Below are 21,640 nucleotides of genomic sequence, written 5' to 3' on the forward strand. Positions count from 1 at the left end.
TGCTTGATTTTCAAAATGTTTACTTTGACTTGTTTACAAAGTAAAGGTTGTGAAAATCTAAACAGAAAAATAAATAAGAAGATGTGGTATGAGTGCCAATGAGATAACTCTACATCCAAGTCACAAAGTACGACCTTTACAAAAATTCGAACATTTCTTTAAACTTGAACCACACAATTTGAAGGAGTATTTTAGGTTGGATATATAGCAGTTTGACAAACACTTTTTTTGATAGCTGAAAAGCTTGATTTCTTTTACTTATAGTATGTGATTAAAACGTTGGACTGATTTTTATGAGTTATTTTCCTTATGTGTTCTGAACCCCCTTAATACTCAATAAAATGTGAAAATAAAGCAGTTTTGCAATGATTTGTTTTCTCCTTGCAGTCCTTTATCTTTTCGGTTTAAACTTACATATTCATTCAAATAATGGGCACGATCTACTAAGGAACTTTTAAACAAGATGACTTCCTATTTTGACAGCGTCTTAGTGGGAATTAGATTTTACCACTCAATTTTCTCATCTGTCAAAAACCTATTGCCTATTTATTTATACTACGAATTCCGAATGGTGTAATCACCCTTTGTTCGAGAACTCTTATATTTTTGTGTTTTTGTTATAATTATTTATGTTTATTTATGCATACAGGTTTGTTGAATATCATTTAAATTTTATAATGTATACCTAAATTTATATTGTTTTATTTTGGTCTTTAAAATGGGCATGACATTTCTTTTGTTCCGAAGTATACGACATAATGTGATTACTAAACATTGTTTAATTCCTTCTCTTCCTGGTTTGAAATTAGTGATTATAATGAAGACTGTAGGGTTTATTGCTTCAGCGCTGCTAATTATTACTGTAGGGAGTTATGACACAACAGTCGCAGGTTAGTGAAAACGGAAAGAAAAGTTTTTGTACACAGAAATAAGAACATAGACAATATGCTATATAATATATATATATTCATGCAACCTTTGTCATTTAATCAAAGTCTGTTCTGCACGTCTGGCGTACTAAATTATAATCCTGTTACCTTTGATAACTATATCAAATTATCTTAGGTGTGTTAATTATGTGATTAATATATTATGTCCTATGTTTATCATAACGTTCGTAAAAAAAATAATAATAGAGTCGTGTGTTATATGATTCCTTATAAGAGTTGAAACAGTATGATTAAACATGTATTACTACAAAATAAAAGTTCATGTGCAAAAAAAAACCCATTCAAAAAAAAAAAAAAAAAAAAAAGAGAAAACGGCATAAATTAATTCATGAACCTATTTTTAGATATGATTTAGTCCTGATATCGGGAATGAATCATTTTGACTTATTAGTAACTTAATTTGAACATTTAAACATAAGAAAATCCAAAGATATATTGATTATCACTCTGGTTAATTAAATTCAAAGGTTACTGGTATCAAGTTTAAATAATTCTATCTGTCAATATGTTATACAGATGATACGAATATAATTGTGTAATTCGTGACCTCAACAGTGAAGGAGCTAACTTAAGATCTGAATTAAAACATTCTTTACCATGCCTTAACACAGTTGATATCATGTTATGTACTGTCACTATATTAGTAAAGCTTCAGGGTAGCAAAATTGCCCGACTTTGTGTATAAATCATATTTGTTAAAATACACTTTTGTGCATATAGAAAGAACGATTAACGAGAACTTTACTAACATATAATATCAGACAATATCTCTAACAAAACCATTTCCAAAAACACAATAGAATAAAGGGAAAAAACATGGTACAAAACTAATTAGGTATTTGTAAAAAAAAATATTCTATGAATTTACATTATCGTAAGTTATCTCGCCTTTTTTTGTTGCTGTGTGAATATTAAAAGAATCAATCTGTTTTTGTGCATTATTATCAGACGACAGCAGTCTCAGTACACAAACAAATCGAACATTGCATGCTTGGTTGTCTTGGTGTTTAAATAACGGCATGTCGCTTCATCATTTCAGGACATTTGGTACAAATATTATTTATTTTATCCTTTTTGAATGTATATGTTTGACCTTTTTTGCATTCCAGATCCAATTGTTAAAATGTATAAAGAGAGTGAAATGGCACAATTAACATGTTCAGAACAGTTTGGTGAACAAATAGAGATCTTATCGATTAATTATACCAATGGAATATGCATTCATAATGAAACATTTGGTGTCAAAAATATATGTAATGGAAAGACAAACTGTAATTTTAATGTCAGTAACAGCAATATTGGAAGTTCCTGTGGTGCAAAAGGGAGTGCAACATTGCAAGTTGAATGTGGCTGCATACGTATGTAAAACTATATTGTTTATTATTCCGAAGGTACCCTTACAGAAACATATCAATGTTTTAAAAAAGTAATATGTAAAACATTTAAAAAACAGATGAAGATTGTATAAAAGATAAGCAAAAGATACCAGAGAGGCATTCGAAGCTAATAAGTCGAAAATAAAATGAGAACGTCATAACTGGTCATGGAGATAAAAAGAAAAATAGAAACAGACAAACAAGATTACACAAATAAACTAAAGACTGAGCGTCATGAGCTCGGGATGTTCTCAGGTGTTATGGAATGAATCTTGCTTTTGTTCGTTATTTTTTTTATTTTTATTTTCATTACAACACATGAATGACATTATGAAAAACCCCTCTGCACATACACATTGATCGCTTAACATGTTTAAGGCGAAGTGTACGTAATTAAACTACACAATGGATTTTTTTCACATATGAATTCTGGTTATAAAATTACACCAGAAAATAAAATAAAAAAAGGGGTAACCGTTTTCGGTTTTGAGATACGAGCCGTTGAAATTAATAGCATGATACGCCAAAAATACAAAGGATATATAGGGAAAATCATCAAAATTCGCAGATATTTTTACATTATCAAGATTTTCTATTTTGTTGGTCAACAGTTTTTTTTTTAAGCGGTATACGATTCAAAAATGAAAGACGAATCCATCGGTGCAAAGAAAGTCTTTAGCAACCGTGCTAGTTTTTACGCTACTCCTTATTGAAGTTTGGTTTTTTTTGGCCGGAACATTAAAATTATTCGGCGACGTCATGGTCTACAGTAACGTCGCCACAACTTCTACGTCGTAACTCTATTATACCGTACAATGTCGTAGCAATGTCGTGCGTATGTATTACCCATCTTCCTATTTATTACAAATGATCTAGCGTTGTAAATTGATAAGAAAAAAAACTAACTAATTTTAAAGAATATTTCTGTAGCCAAAAAATTGCAAGTTTGTTGTAATTAGTTTATCGCAAATGAAAAAAAGTTACAGTAGATTTTGTTCTTTTCTATATTAGAGTCATTTCCACACCTTTTTTAATGCTTGCATGGATTGTAATTTTTTTTTATGAATCACATATCTAGTTCGTAATTTGTCCAGGTTAATACAGTGTTGTCAGAATGAATTGATCGGTTTCAATATTAAGATCGGGTATACACCTCGTTTTCCATCTTACTTCTGCATGTTTGTATTTAAAAAAAGTAGACCTATTTTTTTTTGGACTTTCAGAAACATAAGGAAATATTTGTTTGTTCCATGCATTACACATACAAGGATTTAAACAATAAGCATAATGCATACTATGGCTCTTCAACTATTTCCGATCGGTTGTTATAAATCCTTGGCTTTCAAATGTTCGGCCTTTAGTGTTCTATATCAAGGTTAATCCAGAAAAGCGCTTCGGACGCTTGAAATTTAAAACTTTAAAACATTTTAACAAAAAAGAAAAGATCAGAGTATTTGGTATAACTTCCCGTCGCAGACAACATACATATTCAAGATGAAAACATACACCTAATATGATACTTTTGAGATCGACTTACCTAGTGCAATTACGACAGGAACAAACCCAGTACTGTTATACAATAACATTGTGTATAGGGAAAAGCTTTAGCAATGTATATAGTGTAATGCTTTTAATTAACTGGTAAAAAATTAAAGATAAAGAAGAAAGTACCAAAGGCGACCTTATGAGAATGTATTATGTTCGATGCTTTAAAAATTTACCTAATAAAATTTTATAAGAATTTACTCAGTGTAATGCACGGCGATTATTCATAATGTATTACTACACAGGTTTACCTATAGCTTAGTGCAGAATAACGTACATAATGCTTTGATTTCTAATTGGAGTAATTCAGATAATTTCTATGAGGTTTTAAGAAAAAAGTGCTTGTTGGATTCATGATAGACCGCAAAAAGTAGTTTCTCTTGCGTATGTCCTTTCTTGGAGTAAGGGATATAACTGGCGGAACTAACGACGAACGTTTTTAATCCCGTATTCCGCTAGAGGCGTGCAATTACGTACACGTCGCCTTAACCGAAATCGTCCACCTCAGACACGTAAGATATAGCTAGATTATCATAACTAAAGGGCTGAAATAGAATATATCAATGAACAAAACAGTACATGTCTGTTGTGAAGATTAAAACGATACCATCTACAGAAATAGTATATTTTATAGGCAATGGTGGTTGGTCCGATTGGAATACATCTGCTTCCTGTCAAGTAACGTGTGGTGGTGCATTCTGGAACGTAACAAGAACTTGCAGTAATCCTTACCCTAATGAAAGAGGAAGCGCGTGTACTGGTTACGCATTTGACGAACAACCATGTAACACAAACAACTGTATTGGTGAGTCAACATTGTTTATATGGTTCTAAATTAACCGTTCTATAATTGACAATCATGATATATTGAAGTTAGATTGCAAAACTAAAGTTACAGGTTGATTTTATTTTTTCCCAAAGTCATTTTTACATTTATACGTAGTATCAACTTCGTGATTTCAGCAGAACCTACGATATGTACTGGTTGCATCTTGACTAAGCAGCAAATTTAGCTGTCGAAAGTAATTCATGTACTGGTTGCATGTTGATTAATGTCTACTAGCGAATAGTTCGTACCTAAAATGGACGACATATATAATGATAAAAGTAATGCTATGAATACGAGTATTCAATTCTTCAACTTTATACCACACACACTAATTACAAAATTATGCATTTCTTCTTCTAGATAAAAATGCTAGGGCTCCAAGCATACATATTAGTGAGCAGTAGATTTGTATCTATTTAGTTAACAAAAACCGATTGGATATAGTTCTATTTTTATAATATATAAACACATTTGTGAAGTAAACACTAAATAACATTGGTGTATTTATTTGATTATTGTAATTGTTTTGGCGAACAAAAAAGATGGCGAGATCAACGGTTTGTATCAACAATTCTAAAAGAAATCATATAGGTAATATTGAATTGGGTAATTTCTAATTTATCGTGGACATATATGACGTAGTAAACTTGTACATGATACACAAATAGTGTTTATAATTTAATCAAAGTTGATTATTTTTCAAATTTAAAAGTTTCCAGATTTTAATTTTATAATAACATCCGCTGAAAATATCTTTTGGCTTAATATTAAACTACAGCGTATGAGCATAACTGACGAATGTCACTTCAGCAATGAACATTTTACAAATTATGTTGCCTTACGATTGGCGTTCTTTTCATCATGAACATTCTTATTTGATTTTCTCTTCTTAATACACAAATATCGTTCAAAAAAAGTGTTTAAAGTTTTTAAAACAATTTTGTAGATCAAAATTCTGCATGTTTGGATACACCAATTAATTGGAACTGCACAAATGGATACATCGAGGTCAACAAAGCAGTATGGGAAGCTAGTAGATTGTGCAACGATGGATACACCAGTTTCATTTCACACAACGTAATTAAACGTATGCAGACTAGATGCAACAATAGAACAACGTGTTTGTTCACAGCCAATGATCATACTTTTGGTGTATCTTGTTCTACTTTGAACTCGAGATGTACCATTTTTGAATATGTTTACACTTGTATAAGTAAGTAATATGCAATTCTCTGTGTTTTTGTTAGATGTTATTTTATTTGTATCCATCTGAAGAGTTCAGCCTTTTCAACTGATTATTATAAAATCGAGAAAGGAAATGGGGAATGTGTCAAAGCGACAACAACCCGACCATAGTGCAGACAACAGCCGAAGGCCACCAATGGGTTCTCAATGTAGCAAGAATATCCTGCACCCAGAGGCGTCCTTCAGCTTGCCGCTTAAAACATGTATACTAGTACAGTGATAATGGACGTCATACAAAACTCCGAATTATACACAAGAAACTAAAATCAAAAAGCATACAAGACTAACATAATCCAGAGGCTCCTGACTTGGGACAGGCGCAAAATTGCGACGGGGTTAAACATGTTTATGAGATCTCAACCCTCTCCCTATACATCTAGCCAATGTAGAAAAGTAAACGCATAACAATACGCAGATTAAAATTCAGTTCAAGAGAAGTCCGAGTCCGACGCCAGAAAATGTAACCAAAGAAAATAAAAAAATGACAATAATACATACATAACAACAGACTACTAGCAGTTAACTGACATGCCAGCTCAAGACCTCAATTAAACTGATTTAAAGATTATGTCTTCATCATATGAATATCAGGCACAATCCCTCCCGATAAAGGTTTAGTATCATGCTATAATACATGAGCAGAACATAACCCGTGTCATGCCACCAACTGGTTTTTTTTTTTAAATAAATGTGTTTAGACCCTATAAGTGAATCAATATTAAAGCCATAATATGAAATCTTGAATGACTTCACAACAGTATCGTAACTATATTTCTTCTTAATAAGTCCGTTTAAAGGTTTTGTAAGCTTTTGAGGTGAATACTGACATTTGTGTGCTATGTTAAGAATATTACAATAAAATATTGGATGTGAAATACCTGAATATATAAGATGTCTGCATGTTGAGTTATATTAACGAATTATTTCATCATACCGATGATAATATTTAGGAATGTTTTGACTAGTTTGTGATATCGAAAACCTTGGTGTTATAATTTTTCAGTAATACATAAATTTCTCTGGCTAAAATCTAATACGTTGTTACATACACGAGCGAATCGTGCACGTTTATATATATAAACACCATAAGATGGTGACAAGGGAACGTCACCATCTAAAAATGGATAATTAACGATAGGAAATAAAAAATCATCTCTTTTATCATAATTTTTTATATTAAGCTTCCCGTTAATGATATAAATATCAAGATCGAGAAAAGGGCATTGGTCATTGTTAGTATAAGCTTTTTTTAAAGTAAGTTTAACAGGATAAATTTCTTTAGTATACATACTGAAGTCGTCATTATTGAGAGCCAACATATCATCCAAATATCTAAAAGTTTTGTAAAATTTTTGTATCAAATGTTGTTTCGATAGGTCTTTGCTAATTTCAGTCATAAATTGTAACTTATAACAATACAAAAACATGTCCGCAATAAGTGGTGCACAGTAAGTCCCCATTGGAATTCCGATAACCTACGGAATCTCCAAAGCGAACAAAAATGTTATCTAGTAAAAATTCAAGGGCAGATATACATGTAGTATCAAAGCATTCCAATTGACATAGGTTTTTTTTTGTTTATTGCAACTAAAAAATTACATAAAAGAGTTTAGACATATATATTCACATTTTGAGTTCCATTATTGTTTGTTTGTATATTTAACTATTACATGTGTCACACTTTTTAGGAAATAACTATATTGTATTCCAAGCTTGGCCTCAGTAAAACGTAAATTCTTATTGTCGCAAATTGAGTTTACCTAGTGAAGCGGAACTAGCTAAATGAATATATACAACAGTGAATAAAATTTTTACTAAGGCCAAGCTGAAAATAAAAGACAGTTATCTCCATTCTAATCACCGAGTTTGTAATAACAAAAACAAAATAATTTCATAGTTTATTTAAAACACATCCATGTATACTTGATTTTGATTACAGAAGTAAGATATTAAAAAAAATCAAAAGTAAAGAGATCTTAACCTTCTTAACTGTCTCAATTTTGACAGTGTGTATAAAATGACTTAAAATAATATTTTCTATCATAATCTATGTGATGCCGAAATTAATTAAAAGTGCGCTGATCAGTATTGATAGCTTAGCAAATACGACTTGATTATTGTAGGGCCAAAACATTTCATTCTGTAAAATTGTACACTATTATTTGTTAATTTAACAGAAGCGGTTTGGGACGACTGGTCCTCATGGTCAAAATGTACCAAATCATGTGGCAGTGGAATCCAGACTAGAAAAAGACAATGTTTAAACCAAATGAACACCACGGATGGACATACTACCGACTGCGAAGGAAATGGAACTGGTTCTAGATCATGTAATACTGAGCTCTGTCCATGTAAGTTAAAATTTTCAGAATTAATTAATTTTTTAGTTAATGAAGAATAGTTAAATAAATAGTTATCAAAGGTACCAGGATTATAATGTCATACGCCAGACGCGCGTTTCGTTTACATAAGATTCATCAGTGACGCTCAGATCAACTTAATTTTAAAGCCAAACAAGTACAAATTTGGAGAGCATTGAGGACTCACAATTCAAAAAAGTTGTGCCAAGTTGTATTCTTGAAAGAATTTACTAAGGTCATTTGTACCAGAGCGGTTAATGCCAAATGTAACGAATTTTGAATTGAATGACATTTTGATTTAAAAGAAAATCATTTACACATCTCAGAATTTTAATAAAAGTAAGTGATTAAATATACAACGAACACAGTGCAGAAAACTGGTAACATATTTGTTCTAGCCTTAATCGACTATTCCTGTAGTTGTATGCAACATCATCAAATGCCTATTTAAATTGAGTATTACTTTCAATAAGCTAGATAACAGCTGTAAATAGTTTTGAAGATCTCTTGATCTTCTTAGGCAATTGAATCCATTCTTAAATTTTGGCATGGGTCTAACTGCTTTACATTAATCTTTTGCTTATTTCTTTAGTTTTAGTTTTATTCTTTCAATCGTTGGTTGTGAACACTCTTACATTTTATTTTCTTATTGATAAAAATAATTGTGTTTGAATATTTGTTATCTTCTTCTGCTTTTTGTTATCATGAATAAAACTACATGCGCTTAAAACGCAATAACGAATTTATTCTAGGACAAACAACCATCTGATAACTAGAGATCAGCATTTATTCTTTTGAAAAATGTACTTTTTAAGCACTTTAAAAATTTGTAAATATTTGTATTACACCTGTACTTTAATCCATCTCTATCCTAAACTGTATCTAAAACATTTAATTTCTATATCGTATACTTAAGCGAGCTCCGTATACATATTTATCTTACCTCCTCTACATTTCTAGGAATATGATTGATTAAAAGCGCCCTCGTGGAAACCGTTTATATTTGATATTAGGTTAGTAGGGAGTCGGGCCTTATCTCATACACGGTTAGTAGTGGTGTTAAGTCCCTTTATATTCCATATAAGCTAGTAGGGAAGCGGGGCTTATTTCATACACACTAAGTAGTGGTGTTACGTCCCTTTATAAAAATAAAACGGTACTGAGAAGAAGTCATTAAGGTTTAAACAGACGAAGAAATTGATGATTTAGATTAAAATAAATTAAAAAAAAAACACATTTAAACCGAACAAGTTGTATTTTTTGGTATCTGTTTTTGTAGGATCAATGGATCCGAAGTAGTTTCCTAATGCTATCGGTATTGAAGACTTGCTCATGTTGATAGGTCACTTGTCTAAATTTCAAACGTTAAGATAGTCGGTAAGATAAATTCGCTCTCACCCGATATTGAATTTACTATATATACCGTATTAGGTCACTAGCACACTGTGTAACTAATAACACTTATACTATTTAAATAAATTCTCAACATTCAGTAATATGAATTTTCTTTTCAGATTGTCATGATAATAAGTTTCAGTATACTTCAATCCAATCAGATTTGAAAGCAGATAACTCGTCTGGTAATATGTTTTTTTTTATAAACTTAAATTGAAGTGAAGTAATATACGACAAGTATAGTTTGTTTTACAAAATTGTTGGAACTTAATATCACGCATACGGTTAATATTGAAATATGAATATTTCAAAAAATTTCTAATAATTGGTATATTGCATATTTGATAGTTTCCTGGAAATATATAATACATAACACCATTATATTGCCTCATACTGTTTTTGTGATAACACATTATATCATATTGTATAACGTATTTCAGGGTCAGGTTATCTGATGTTGAATGGAATTTATACTTTAACCTGCTGTGGTAGAATAAAAATGTGGGAGATTATTCCTGTAAATACTGGCCGCTTAACATTTGTGATCATGAGAAAGACGTCAAATAACAAATACAAATGTGTTGGATCTAACCAAATAAATATATCAGGTATACAGTGTAACAGTAATATGCTCGAAAGGAACTATGTTTTATCATAAAGGGTAGACCTTTGTTCAAAGAGATAGTTCTTTAAATCTGTCATGCGTTTGTAAAAAAACAAATTTCATCAATGTATTTTAAGCATTTACCTTTAACTGATTGATAATGATCTTTATCTTACCTCCTATACATTTCTCGGAATGTGATTGGTTAAAAGAGCCCTCCTGGAGACCATGTATATTTCATATTAGGTTAGTAGGGGGCCGGGGCTAATTTCATACACTGTTAATAGTGGTGTTACGTCCCTTTATATTCAATATAAGGTAGTAGGAAGGCGGGGCTTATTTCATACACAGTAAGTAGTGGTGTTACGTCCCTTTATAAAAACAAAACGACACTGAGAAAAAATCGTGAAGGTTTCAACAGACGAAGAAATTGATGATTAAGATTGAAATAAATTCATAAAACACATCTAAACCTAACAAGTTGTATTTGTTGGTAACTGTTTTTGTTGGATCAATGGAAGTAGTTTCTTAATGCTAACAGTATTGAAGACTTGCTCATTTTGATAGGTCACTAGTCTAAATTTCAAAAGTGAAGATAGTCGGTAAGATAAATTCGTTACATAGTGTGCTAGTGACCTAATACGGTATATATGGGGTCAGTAAATTCCATATGTTGATTTGAACTTCGATCCCTCTCACCCCATATGGAATTAACCCATATATACCGTATTAGGTCATTAGTACACTATGTAACTAATGGTATTGCCTAGAACCTTAAAATATATTTATGAAAATGGTTGACACACGCAAACTGATGATTTAAAAAGTTATTTCCCTTAACCTAGGTCTTCTTCCTTAATAGTAATCAAAGGTACCAGGATTATGATTTAATACACCAGACGCACAATTCGTTTACATAAGAATCATCAGTAACGCTCATAACAAAATAGTTAAAATGCCAAACAAATACAGTTGAAAAAAAAGTTGAAGAGCATTGATGACCCAAAATACCACAAAATTGTGCCAAATACGGATAAGGTTAACTATGCCTGGGATAAGAAAATCCTTAGTATTTCTATAATTCAACTTTTGCAAACAGTAAAGTTATCAATTTGACAATATAATAGATATTCATGTCAACAGCGATGTGCTGGTGATACCCTTGGGGAACGAAATACTCTAGAACATCATTTTAACCAAGATAAACCCCATAAACAAATTTTACAGAATACGAAAAAATCTAAAATAGATAAACGGTTCTAATGTGGAAGACGCTTTTCTCAAATTGTGTTATTTCAAGGATTTCCTATTGGTATCAATTTTGATAATCTATATGGAATTCCTTGAAATAATAGTTGGGACACCAAACAATTAAAAGTTATATTCATAAGATAAACTCATCATAGATAGATACCAGGATTAAAATTTTATATTTACGCCAGACGCGCGTTTCGTCTGCAAAATACTCACCAGTGACAGTCGAATCAAAACATGTTTAAAAGGCCAAATAGAGTATGAAGTTGAAGAGCGTTGAGGACCAAAAGTTCCTAAAAGTTTTGCCAAATACAGGTGAGGTAATCTATTCCTCAAGTAGACAATTTCTCAAGTAGAAAAGCTTAGTTTTTCAAAAATTCAAAGTTTTGTTAACAGTTATAAGATATAAATTAATGAAATTTAACTTGAGCATTTGTGTTTGTTTTCATCTTACTTATATTGACTGAGTTTTTTTATATCATAAAACATATTAGATTTCTTTGCGGGCTGTTGAACTACCCAACGTGTTGCATGTCTTTTAATCCTTTTTATGCATTTTAAATATTTTATTGCTGATTTGAACTCCCTTCCGGAGCAACTGAGATCACCCTTAGTTTTTGGTGGGGTTCGTGTTGTTTATTCTTTAGTTTTCTATATTGTGTCATGTGTACTATTGTTTGTCTGTTTTTTTTTTTTTCCTTTTTAGCCATGGCGTTTGACTGTCACTTTGGTATCTTTGGTCCCTCTTTTAATTATACAATGCAATTTTTTTTAACAGCAAAAGACCTTCGAAAATCAAACCAGTTCAACGTGTCTGAGGATAAACGCATTGTTATAACCCAAGGAGACATAATTGGGTGGTAGGTTTTTTTATTGTTTCTGGCTAAAATTGAATAATAACCATGACTCGCTATGAATGTAGACACAAGTAAAATAACAAAAATACCCTAAGGATAAATATAAACGAAAAGTCCCAAAACAAATGGCAAATTCACAAGCTCAAACTTAATCAACCGAATGGATAACAACTGTGATATTCCTCATCTTTACATATTGAAAGTTTCTAAAAATACTTACTAGGCTATATAACTGCGGTGTGCTATACTCAAAATGTTCTGCTGACAAAAGTTTTAAATGTATCATACTATTGTACACTGTATATATATGTATATGATATAGCCGAAAAAACAACAGACGTATTTCAAATACAACAACGAATAGAATGACAGTCTATCTTCCTAACCCGACTACTTTCCTTCTTTTCTTTGGATCTATGACACTATCAAACGTTCATGAAGTGTATTATTTTCATGAAAATAGTATTAGCAACGGTCACGATTATGACTGCCACATATAGCTATTTTGTATGCTTTTCAATGTAAAAATAAAATGTTTTCCGAATTGTTTCTCAAAAAATTTACTTTTGAAATACCATCATACACAATGGTATATTATCCCATCGTTCTTGATTACTTCTTTTTCTACAGGTTTGATAGTGGAAACAATATTGTTGGATTCCATGATTGTCTATCGATTAACCAAACTTGTCCCTTGTCGTATAGACTAAACAGTAATGTTGGGGAAGGAGATATTATTGATACTGAAAGTTTACGCAGTACGTCAGACAGATCGTATTACGTGGAGTATTCAACAAGTGAAAGTATGTCAGTGTATTTTGTTATTTTTGTCCCCATAAATCAAACATATAAATGCTTACATTTGTAAGTAAGAGACCACTAATAACTGTAATAACGTTACGATTTCAAAACATCACGCACCATAGCCTATTTAAATCGTATTCAAAATAAAATTATATGCATGGATTCTATGAAACATCTGTACATTTACGGCATCTCAGTGTCATTCGGGAGTGTCATCTTCTTTTGTAACTATGAAAGTTTCATAAAATAAACAATTAGCATGGAAACATGTATACTTAACAACCACCCCCTATAAACATACTTTAATATAACAACTCTTCAAAATATGTGTTGAGGGATAAAATGTGAAAAGACGAATCACGTCCAATGTAAATACTTAGTTTGTAGATGTTAATTTTTTAGTATATATATCTATCCCGATTTACTTATCTTCATTTAAATATATATTACGTAAAAAGATGTAATATAAAAAAGAAGATGTGGTATGATTGCCAATGAGACAACTGTCCACAAGCGTAAAACTGTTGTGTTACAGGACAAGCAAATATTGTTGTACCTTCCCCTGATTGCTCTTGAAGCTTTTACTATTACATACATCTGAAGAAATGGATTATCTTAACTTATAGGCAAAGAGAACCATGATATATTTATTATATGTACATATTCTTTAAATGCAAACTGTCACATTAATAAAAATGCAGTTGAATATTAAATGTCGTTGGATTCTGACTTTTAAAATAGATTGTTTTGCGATGTTCGTACTGTTACACATGTACAGTGTTTGAAATATCAGTTTTCTCTAAACCAATCAGTATAGGCTTAGCGTTTATTGATACATGTCGAACAACCGAGTAGAAACACATAATATGGACTTACGAGATCGTATAAATTCACTAAGCATAATATTTTAGCAAATGAGTACTGATATCGAACTTTCAAATTATTCAAGACGCCACTTCATGTTTATGCACTACGCACAGAAAAATGTTTTGACAATAGTCATGATTAGATACAACAAATAGCTAAAAACTAGTCAAACAATGAAAATAATAAAAGGAAGATTTCGCCTTTTTCCGAAATGTCACGCATAAACTTTGTTTCATTTCCAAAGATTGATACCATCAATTTGATTTGCATTGCATATTTCAGACAGACCTATTACTTTTTATTTACCATCTAAACCTATTACCATCCCAGATCACTTAAATGTTGACTCAATTGTGATGACAGTACCCATATATGATCCAGACTATGGAGATTATATACACGATGTAAAACTAGACTACGACAATGAATATTTTTATTTTGATACCAAATTACGTGAGTAAAGATTTAAAATCTGTGGTGTTTATTTTACTTAAATAATGTTTTCGTTAATTATAAAATTAAAGATAACTTGATTAATAAGTATTTATATACTGAAAAATTGCACTAAAATGAATCGCAGTATTAATACTACTCTTTGCCATAGAAATCGTACAACTACTCGAGTTCGCTGTAGGCATTTGGAGTTTATGAGAATTTTCCAAAACATGGTTTCTCAATGAAATAAACATAATAGTCCTTGAAAAATTGGTCATTATCGTGATACATAGACTGCCCGTAGAGCAGTGGTATTGACTGCGACAGCGATAATGACCTCGCCTTCGGCTCAGTCATTATCACTATCTCAGTCAATACCACTGTCCTGTGGGCAGTCCATATATCACGATAATGACCAGTTTTTCAAGAACTATTATATAATTAATCAAGTTATCTTTAATTTTATAATTAACGAAAACATATAATAAACAACTCAACAACTTAAATATAATCATATATTAAAAACAGGAACATGTTTTATAAAAGATACATCTCTCTAAAAAGAGAAACCACGCCCCACCGGTCATTAACAGAGAAATCACGCCCCAACGGTCATTATCAGACGGAAACCACGCCCCAACGGTCATTATCAGACGGAAACCACGCCCCAACGGTCATTATCAGACGGAAACCACGCCCCACCGGTCATTAGCATGTAAAAGTTCGTTAACGACTGGTTTTCTGGTCCGTTTTTTTCTGTTAATGAACGATGGAATTTATTACTGAAGAATAATGAATGTCATGTGACCCCTTTTAATCCAATAAGAGAATCTTACTCTCAACCGATATGAAATAAAACTAAATAATTATTTTTAAGAAGACGTATGTTTACTATTATTCATATTCATATTCAGTAATTTATTTATTATTATAGGAAGCGTTCATGTTAAGAAAACGTTACCACACGTAGTAGGACAACACAATGCAACCTTCAACATAGTTGTGGCATTTGAAGACTCATGCTTCAATTTTGCAAGTGCAAACATTACCATTACATCATTTAATGCTGTAAGTATGATTGTCTACGTGCTTAAGAACTTCAGGAGTTAAATCCGTGTAACATCAAATACTAAAATGCATATGTAATTCAAATGGAAATAGAAATACATGGAAGATATCAAAGGCGCATCAAAAAAGTCAAAATTAAAAACAACAAAAGCAAACACAAACAATACCATGGTCACAAATAAAAAAAAACCAGAAGGACTTTGACATTGGTGACTAATAGTCATATTTCAAAAGCAATTGTCTAGCAACATTCATCGGGAACATGGTCAAATTCAAACAGCCTTGTCGGATTACTTGTTTGTATCAGCTTGTACTCACAATCAAATGTTGACAACATATGCGTAATATATGGACTAGTATATATTTGTTTAGGGGCCAGCTGAAGGACGCCTCCGGGTGCGGGAATTTCTCGCTACATTGAAGACCTGTTGGTGATACTCTGCTGTTGTTTTTCATTTGGTCGGGTTGTTGTCTCTTTGACACATTCCTTATTTCCATTCTCAATTTTATAAGGCACTGAATCAATATATTCCCGCTTTAAACACAAGTGACTTGAAATACATGCATACTCAAGTTCGACCATCTTATCTCTAGGAGACCAAAGAACGATAAAATAACATCAAAACAGTGTAATTACCGATAATGAGGTTGTCTGCATATTCATAGTGTGAGCCACACAATGAAGCTTCAAAAAGGTTTTAAAAAAGGGGCCTTATCTTGTGCGAAAATCAATGTTGCACTTACTAGTACACTTATTCAACAGTAGTTCTACAATAATATAACCAACGTATAACTAAAAAACAACCTACAATCTACTTGTCCAATAACAACGCATTTCACCTCATTCTTATTTGTGGTCCTCTATGCTTTTCAACTTATACTTTTTGGGCGTTACAACTATTTCTGATCTGGGCGTCACTGATGAGTTATAACATGAGCAACACGACGGGTGCCACATGTGAAGCAGGATGTGCCTACCCTTCCGGAGCACTTGAGATCACCCCTATTTGTTGGAGGGGTTCGTGTTGCTTATTCTTTAGTTTTCTATGTTGTGTCATGTGCACTATCGTTTGTCTGTTTGTCTTTTTTTCATTTTTAGCCATGGCCTTGTCAGATTATTTTCGATTTATGAGTTTGGCTGTCTCTCTGGTATCTTTCGTCCCTTTTGTGTAGACGAACCGCGTCTAGCGTATCAAATTGTAAGACTGGTACCTTTGATAAATAGTATCATAAAATTTAAATGTTGATTGTTGCAGCCTCCTGAAGTGAGTGGCTTTACAGACGAACTGATAATAGACCCAACCAAACTTTCAAATGATTCAAGATTCCACATATTCAACGTTGAAGATCCCTCAGATGATAATATATTTTGTGGTATAAAAGATACGCCTCATTTTACAGACACATTTGTTTTAGAGATGGAAGACAACGGTATATATTGGTTTTGTGCATTATTTAAGAAACACATTAACAAAGATCCAGGCAATTAAAAAAAAATATATAAGGACAGACCGGTCGAAACATCAAGACATACTGGATAGCATACATCTAGAACAATAATGATTTTAAACCTCTGATTGAAATAAACAAGAAATTCAAAACAACAATTTAAACAACAACAAACAGAAAACCCTGAAGGTCAGTGGATTAATCGGATGTTGTCAATATTATGAAATTTGATGCGATTGTAATACATATGAGAGGTTTAGCTAGCTGTAAAACCAAATTTCATCCATCATTTTCTACATACGAAAATGCCTGTACCAAATAATGAATATGACCGTTGTTATCCTTTCGTTTGATGTGTTTGAGCTTTTGATTTTGTCATTTGGTTAGGGACTTTCCTTTTTTAATTTTCCTCGGAGTTCAGAATTTCTTGTGTTTTTCTTTTTTCTCGGATATAATATGATTGGCTGTTTGATCCATATTTAAAGCAGTTATTTTTATTATCCATTTTTAGATGGTGAAGTTCCCTTGTCACTATCTTATGGTGTTTATATATCTCAACTTGAACGATTCTCTTGTGTATGTAACAACGTATTAGAGTTTAGCGCGAGACATTTATGTATTACTGAAAATTTATTACTCAAGGGTTTTCGATATCACAAACTAGTCAAAACATTTACTAAATTTTATCATCGATATAAGGAAATAATTCGTAAATATAACTCAACATGCAGACATCTTAAACGTTCAGGTATTTTTCATCCAATCTTTTACGGTAATATTCTTTACAAAGCACAAAAATGTCAGTATTCACCTCAAAAGCTTACAAAACCTTTAAACAGAAGGGATAAAGTTACGATACTGTTGTCAGATCATTAAAAATTGCATATTTTGGCTTTAATATTGATTCACTTATAGGGTTTTTGTACCGGAACTAAACACATTTATTTACAAAACAGTTGATGGCATGACAATTGTGATGTTCTTCTTATATACTTTATGATATTATGATACTTAACCCCTAACGGGGGGGATTGTGCCTGATATTCATATGATGAAGACATAATCCTTCAAGCAGTTTGCTCTAAATCTTTTACATAAGCTTTGGACTTCAAATATTTTGGCCACGAGCATCACTGAAGAGACATGTATTGTCGAAATGCGCATCTGGTGCAGGAAAATTGGTACCGTTGATATTATTACTACCACTGGGTCGATGGCTCTGCTGGTGGACTGTTAGTCCCCGAGGGTATCACCAGCCCAGTAGCCAATACTTCGGTCGGGCATGAACATATGTACTTTGTGTGTTATAAAATTTGCTGTTGCAAAATGTTAGAAATTATTATAGATTAAGGAATGTATCTCCCGCATGCAAAGCTTTGATTCCTTTCACGGATTTGGCTATACTTTTGGACCTTTTTCATTATTGCTCTTTATCTTTTATATAAGCTTTATAAAAACGTTAGCAAGTAAATTTACGAATGAATTCCACTTTTTATTTATGTTTAAGTAATCACTAACACTGTTGACAAGTAAATGTGTTGTTTTACAGATGCATACTTACGTTTATCCAACCATTCATTAACCTCGAATAATTATTCATCGGAATATGAACTCAACATTTTCTGTGATGATGGTACAGACGAAACAACATTAACACTGACTGTTAAGGTTGGCTTTATGAAGACCGATCAACCAAACGATCGAATCGATACAGATAAAACAGACATACATGTTGTTATAATTGGTATATGTGCCTCTGTTGGTGCACTATTTGTCATTCTGTTCATCGTAGCTTTGATTCGGAATTGCCGAAGCCAACCTACAGCTAAAGAGAAGATGGAGAAGGGACTTAGCACTTCCATGTCTTCAATAGATAAAACTGCTGAGAATCCATATAATGACATGGAACAAACTGTAGATCAACAAAAGGCGTATATTGAAACGTCTGCCGACAGCAAACATTAAAATAAAAATGATTGATCATTTCATATTCGACCCAGAGAAGAGATGACCTATTATAGACTTTTAAATTAATGTAATTTTCCCAAAACATTTATGATAATTGCCCTCTTTTATTGTTTTCAATATTTGCTGTAATAAATATTTTATTGCATTATTAATTTTTGAATGCAAGTGTTTTCGTAAAGATGTATTTACTGAGTTTTACGATTATTCTGGCGCAACATGATGTTCAGATCAACATTAAAACCCAGGACACTTTATATCCCACTAGAAATATTCAGGCAACAAATCGCGGGGAGGAGAAAGACAAAATCGTTACAAATTGAATCATTTGAGTTGATATTTTACTCAAATTATAGGTTGCAATTGAATTAAAACAGAAAGAACATGAAGATTGATAAAAACGATTAATCATATTAAAATAAACCAGACAAGATTATAGAACAATTTAGACAGAAATAGACAAAATTTAGATAGAAAAGGGCAGATAATAAGTCAAGATTTTGGGTAGGTTGTCAATGACAAAACTATGCATCAAGGACCAACGGATGTAAATGTACGCAATATTAACTCACTGTACGGCTTTCAAAAGTTTACCGTTGAAGCTATACACGTCTCGACATGACTAAATGAAAAAGAGTTCAAGCGAGAAAACCACCAAATGATTTGTGCACAAATACGAAAAAAACACTAGACGGCTACCAGATTCAACCTCTGAAATACAGGCTCCTGGACTAGTACATGTTGGCACAGAATATGATAAGGTTAGACATGTTTGCGAACGTGCACTATTAACATTTTAAGGTAGTGTTACTACAGTTCAAGATAAAAGCAAACTGTAAAAATCAACAGAAAACGGCTTGACTCATAATATAAACATAAAACACACACAACATATTACAAACTAAAAGACTAAAGACGGAGGCCCAATGTAAAAAAAATATTTGTTACATTTTTTACTTAAAGCTAGTTATACATGTTATATGAAAATTGTGACTTATTAATAAGCTATTTTGCAAAGACAATAATGTTTCACCCAATATTTTAATTGAAAACAGTAATAGCATATAATATCAACATGACTTTCTACAAGAGAACAAATCCTGAAGTTATACACAGGAAAATATATAAACAGTTCTACCACAAAAAATATCAGGAACAGTTGTACCCTACAGCAAATGCCGATAATGATACTCTAGAACTTCTGGAGATTGTTTAACCTAGAAAATATCATAATTGTTCTATTGTATGTGGAGTTAGTGAAGGTGTAATGAAAATTTCATACATTTGTCACATTTATCACAGCCATGAAATAGCTTTTAATTTGTTATTCATTTTAGTATCAAGGGTTGTGTATTGCTTCTCTATTGATTTGGTATCATCTGTCATGGTGCTCACAAACGTTTAAAATCGTACCATCAGTGTTATGTTCTTAATGAGGTTGATTTGGTTCCATCATACGATGTTTATATATCCAAACTTGTTTGTTATGCCCGTGTGTGTAGTAATTGTTGAAATTATCAAATCAGAGATTTCGTTACCATAAATTACTTATAACATTTATTAAATTCTTTCACAGATACAGATATACGCTTAGTAAATTCGTCCTTACCTGTTGAAAAATTTATTTAAAACAGTATTTCACGTCCAAAATGTTGCTGCAATAGTGTACTAAAAGTTCAGCAATCACTTTGTAATCCGTGCATGTAAACTCAAATCTTTGAACAAACCAGTTACTAAATGTTATCCTATTATTATTGAAATAATATTTTTTAATATTGTTTAAATTTGCACAGGATTTTGTCATCAAACACAAATCCAACTAACGACTTTTGGTAATCTTTGTTGCTCAGGAAAGGTTAGCAGGTCCTGGTCCATATGTGGCACCCTTCGTGTTGTTTGTGTTAGTACAAACCCAATACAAAAAGTCTAATTCGGTACGTCACATTTGGGAAAAGAGGACGGGATTGCAGTTTGGAACACAACCGGTATCAGCTGTGAAACGGATATTCCATATCGTTCAACCGACTCGTGTTGCCGCCTATAAAATTTACGAAGGATTGATTTTAACTTCACCACTTAGAACTCTTGGTTTAAAAGCTTCCGTGTTAACATTAACCTTCTATCAAGGGATGTATGGTAGCAAATAAAAGCCCCCATGAATATAGCATCAGCTGGGAGATATATACACTCAGTTGAATTTAACTTATTCTGAAGTCAAACCTACTTAAACAAAGATTTAAATAGGATTAAGACATAAAATGTTATTACTAATTTAGTCTCTCACACAAACAAAAATAATTTTCTATACCTTAGTAATAAGCAAAAAAATGATTTAAAAATATCTAATTTATTATAATTTACCAAAAAAAAAAACATTTTGTAGTAAAATTTTTAACAATACTTTAGACATTCTTATATATTTTGTTATTGTACTACGGTAAATCAATGTATTCATGTCTTTATTTTTTTACTATTTTACTGTGTCTATATGCCATTTCGTGCTTCTTTGTTACAAATTTGTATTTTTTTTAGTGATTGAAATTATAACACAATATTGACGGCTGTATTTTTAACATTTTTGCCTGATATGTAAGATTGTTTTGATGCGCCTATCATAAAGTTAGCGATTTAGCCAGC

General features: G+C 31.9%; 1 protein-coding gene across 1 annotated transcript; it reads left to right on the forward strand.

Annotated features, from left to right (window-relative positions):
• The first annotated feature begins 794 nt into the window (after positions 1 to 794).
• LOC139497924 (uncharacterized) lies at positions 795 to 19,078 on the forward strand. The gene is made up of 13 exons (XM_071286164.1): positions 795 to 890; positions 2,060 to 2,308; positions 4,506 to 4,676; positions 5,647 to 5,913; positions 8,123 to 8,296; positions 9,820 to 9,885; positions 10,141 to 10,308; positions 12,337 to 12,418; positions 13,046 to 13,218; positions 14,369 to 14,539; positions 15,456 to 15,589; positions 16,846 to 17,020; positions 18,588 to 19,078. The coding sequence occupies exons 1-13, from the start codon at positions 818 to 820 to the stop codon at positions 19,001 to 19,003; spliced, it is 2,319 nt and encodes a 772-aa protein (XP_071142265.1). The 5' UTR covers positions 795 to 817; the 3' UTR covers positions 19,004 to 19,078.
• The last annotated feature ends 2,562 nt before the right edge of the window (positions 19,079 to 21,640 follow it).

The sequence above is a fragment of the Mytilus edulis genome, chromosome 12 (assembly GCF_963676685.1).
Source record: "Mytilus edulis chromosome 12, xbMytEdul2.2, whole genome shotgun sequence".
Lineage (NCBI taxonomy): Eukaryota > Metazoa > Mollusca > Bivalvia > Mytilida > Mytilidae > Mytilus > Mytilus edulis.

Excerpts from the sequence above, each read along its gene's own strand:
- LOC139497924 (XM_071286164.1), top strand. The coding sequence starts at position 818 with ATGAAGACTGTAGGGTTTATTGCTTCAGCGCTGCTAATTATTACTGTA. Across the intron at positions 2,309-4,505 it reads AGTTGAATGTGGCTGCATAC|GCAATGGTGGTTGGTCCGAT; the intron begins GTATGTAAAACT and ends TATATTTTATAG. Across the intron at positions 4,677-5,646 it reads TAACACAAACAACTGTATTG|ATCAAAATTCTGCATGTTTG; the intron begins GTGAGTCAACAT and ends ACAATTTTGTAG.